General features: G+C 54.4%; 1 protein-coding gene across 1 annotated transcript; it reads left to right on the top strand.

The window, feature by feature from the left end:
- Positions 1 to 397: 397 nt before the first annotated feature.
- Positions 398 to 3,497, top strand: LOC103771159 (tRNA-dihydrouridine(47) synthase [NAD(P)(+)]-like; the record flags this gene model as incomplete). Its single annotated transcript, XM_008938452.1, has 4 exons — positions 398 to 473; positions 864 to 1,052; positions 1,141 to 1,269; positions 3,425 to 3,497. Coding segments are annotated over 4 exons (467 nt in total), but the record flags the coding sequence as incomplete, so codon positions are not given.
- Between the last annotated feature and the right edge of the window lie 218 nt (positions 3,498 to 3,715).

Raw genomic sequence — 3,715 nt, 5'->3', positions numbered from 1 at the left:
GATTTGAGGTGGGGCCTCCCCAGTGCTAAGTCTGGGGGGGCAATCCCTGCCCTGCTCCTGCTGGCCACACTAGTGCTGCTCCAAGCCAGGATGCTGGTGGCCACCTTGGCCACCTGGGCAGGTACTTTCTCCCTTAGGCACCACGGTGCAGCCACTCCCAGCTAAACCTTCAGGATAACACTTGGGGGTGGAGGAGAAGAGAGACTCTGCTTTCCCTTTAAGGGCAACATCACAAACATCCCTTGGAGCCTCTAAACAGAAGCTCCAGACCCTTTTGGCTAATCTTCCTCTTGGCTGCTGTGTCCATTGGGAATTTTATCCCATGTCTGGATTGCCTCATTTTGACTTGCCCTCGGGTGTCACTTTGACCTGTGGCTTCTCCCTCCCTCCTGGGCAGGAAATGGTGACATCCTGTCCTATGAAGACGCCAACAGAGCCATGCAGACGGGGGTCTCAGGCATCATGATTGCAAGGCAAGTGCCCCTCTGCCTCCACTGCTCACCTCTGTCAGCGAAAAAGGCATTTTAAACCCCCCCCAAACCCTAAATAGACCCCAAACATGAGAAGCTTCTCGGTGAAACTGTTCTCTCTTGGTGAGGTCAGTTTGTGTCAGGGGGGAACTAACAGCAGCTTCCTGATGAAAATGGGAAAAAAAAGGATTTAAAGCAGCATTGGTGGGCACTTGGTGAGGTCAGTTTGTGTTGGGGGGAACTAACAGCAGCTTCCTGATGAAAATGGGAAAAAAAAAAAGGATTTAAAGCAGCACTGGTGGGCAAAGAAGTGCTGGGAAGTCTCTTAACTCACTTGGCACCTTCAGAAGCATCAGTCCTGGGGATAACTTCCCTTTTTTTTGTTGCCTGCAGAGGGGCACTGATCAAACCCTGGCTTTTCACTGAAATTAAGGAACAGAGACACTGGGATATCTCCTCCAGTGAGAGGTTTGAAATCCTCAGAGACTTCACCCACTATGGCCTTGAGCACTGGGGGTCAGACACTCAGGGAGTGGAGAAGACCAGGAAGTTCCTGCTGGAGTGGCTCTCCTTCCTCTGCAGGTAATTCTCCCCGTGGGAGAGGACCTTGAGCCCACCAAGCCTGAGCTGTTTGGGCCACAGCACGTGCTGCCCTTCCATTTCCTTGCAGGTACATTCCAGTGGGTTTATTAGAACACCTACCTCAGAAAATTAACGAGCGGCCACCTTACTACCTGGGGAGAGACTACCTGGAGACCCTGATGGCGAGTCAGAACGTGGAGGATTGGATCAGAATAAGGTTATAGAGCAGTGAATTGAATTGCATTGGTGAGGAAGGGACATCACAGAGCCCCATGGAGTCCCTGTGCCTGCCTGCACCCTCCAAAAAAAGGGGGTGATGGGTCTTCCCCATCAGTTTTACAGAGTCACAGTCTGGTGGGAGCTGGAAGGGACCTCTGGGGATCATCTCCTCCAACCCCCTGCTCCAGCAGCTCACCCCCAGCAGGGTGCCCAGGGTCACAGCCAGGAGGGTTTGGGATCTCTCCAGAGCAGGAGACTCCACAGCCTCTCTGGGCAGCTGCTCCAGGCTCGGCCACCCTCACCCCAAAGAAGTTTCTCCTCCTGCTCAGGTGGCACCTCCTGGGTTCCAGTTGGTGCCCGTTGCCCCTTGTCCTGTCCCTGGGCACCACTGACAGAGTCTGGCCCCAGCCTCTTGCCCCCCGGGGGCCCTTTAGCTCTTGCTCAGCATTGATCAGATCCCCTCTGAGGCTTCTCCAGCTGAACAGCCCCAGGGCTCTCAGCCTGTCCTGGTCCCAGGGATGCTCCAGCCCCTCAGCATCTCTGTAGCCTCCCCCAGACTCTCCCCAGTAGCTCCTTGTCTCTCCTGAACTGGGGAGCTCAGAACTGGACCCAGTGCTCCAGAGGTGGCCTCACCAAGTCAGATTAGAAGGGGGAGGAGAACTCCCTTGACCTGCTGGGCACACTCTTAATGCACCTCAGGAGAATCCTTGGCCTTCTTGGTTTCAGAGGCTGTAAGAAAGCAGCTGGGGGTAACCAGAGCTTTACACCAAGGTTTTAACTGAGTTTGGAGTCCCCACAAAGAGCTCTCTCAATCCCTCTGCTTCTGCAGGTCACCCAGTACCTGCTGCAGCTCTGAGCAGCTCACTGCTCCCAGGACACACTGATCATCCCAGGCCAGTCTTAGGAACCACCAGAGGAGAGGGCAGAGATGGGAGATCTTGGGCTCTCAGCATCAGCTCCCTCTGTGCTCTGCCCAGACAGTCCCACGCAGCCACCAGGCAGGAAGGCAGGAGGACATTCCCTGCCCCCAGGTCAGGAGAGCTGAGAATTTCCCCCATTTTTCATGACCTGATTTCAGAGTCCATGCAAGAAAGTGCAAGAAACTGTTTTCCCCCCACACCTACAAGTCCTCAGGCACTGGCTTGAAGTGCTCTGCAAGTTCAGAGCCAGCTAAAGGAGAGCTGGAGCAGCCAGCTGCTATTCCCCAGCTCATGGAAACAGAGATTAGGAAAAAAACAGAGAAAAAAAAACCCCAACCTCCTCTGCCTTTGGTGTTCTGGCAGCCAAACCCACCTTAGAAGCCCATCGGGTTTTAATCAGAAGTTTTAGGTGCCCCTTTCTCAAGCAGAACCTGCCCACGTGTGGCTGCACAAGGCTGTGAACCCTGCAGCCTTCACAGTGCCCCCTGACAGACATTTCCAGCCATAAGACCTCAACATTTAAAAGCAATTCAGAATGAACTTGAACAAATCCACCTAAGGAGCTGCTGCCCAGAAGCAGAGTCCTCTGAGCACGCTCAGGCTCTGCTTTTGTGCTGCAGGTTCAGGCTCTGATGTTCCCTGTCCTGCTGAGCTGCTCCCTGATGTGTCTGCTGGAATGTTTTAGTGGTGCTGTGTTGAAGCAGCAGCCAGGAAAGAAGTTAAAGCTCCTTGACTGTAAAAAAAGACTCTGCAGTGACAGTACAAGGAGTGTTCTGAGTGTGCCAGGGCTGCAGCCTTGAGCTGGGGTAAATCACAGCCCTGGGCAACCAGCTCCCATCATTTTCAGAGCCAGCCTTCATACTTCTGGGCACTAACAGGGGTTTGGGGTGTGGAGGAGCTTTTCCAGAGGCTCCTGTTGGTGGTAGGCCTGTGGTGAGGCTGGTGCTGAGCTCACCAGGCTTAGGAACCCACTTTGGCATCAACTCTTGGGTGACTGCTCAGCACAAAGGCCCTCGCCCACCCCTGGGGGCTGCATCCCTGTGGTTCAGGGGGAAAGTGCAGCACCAGATGTGGTTTTGTGCAGCAGCCCTAAATTCTGGGGAGGGTGGAGGTTGATCTGACACATCCACAGGGCTGTGGGACAGCAGAGGAGCAGCAGCTCTGTCCTGCTGAGCCCAAACCTCTCTTCAGTTTCTGTTTTGATGTTTTCTTTACCTTTTTTTCCCCCTCCAGTGAGCTGCTTCTGGGACCTGTACCTACCAACTTCACCTTCCTGCCCAAACACAAGGCAAATTCCTACAGGTAGTGCTGAGGAGAGGAGACCCTTCCCCGTGGCCTGGAGTCAGGAGGGTGCCTGTGGGGGAGTGGGGCTGCTCAGCTGCCATCCAAAACCCAATAAAAGTTTGATGTTTTTAGAAGTGCTGCTGCCTCCAGCAGTCCCAGAGCAGATGGTTGCCCAGTCCTGCAGCCAGAGGTGCTGGGCTGGCTGGCAGAGGGATCTGTTTCATGGACAGGACTCAGGCC

This window comes from Merops nubicus, unplaced genomic scaffold (genome assembly GCF_000691845.1).
Source record: "Merops nubicus isolate BGI_N331 unplaced genomic scaffold, ASM69184v1 scaffold28030, whole genome shotgun sequence".
NCBI lineage: Eukaryota > Metazoa > Chordata > Aves > Coraciiformes > Meropidae > Merops > Merops nubicus.
The sequence above is the reverse complement of the archived record's forward strand: the minus strand, read 5'-3'. Positions and strand labels throughout refer to the sequence as shown.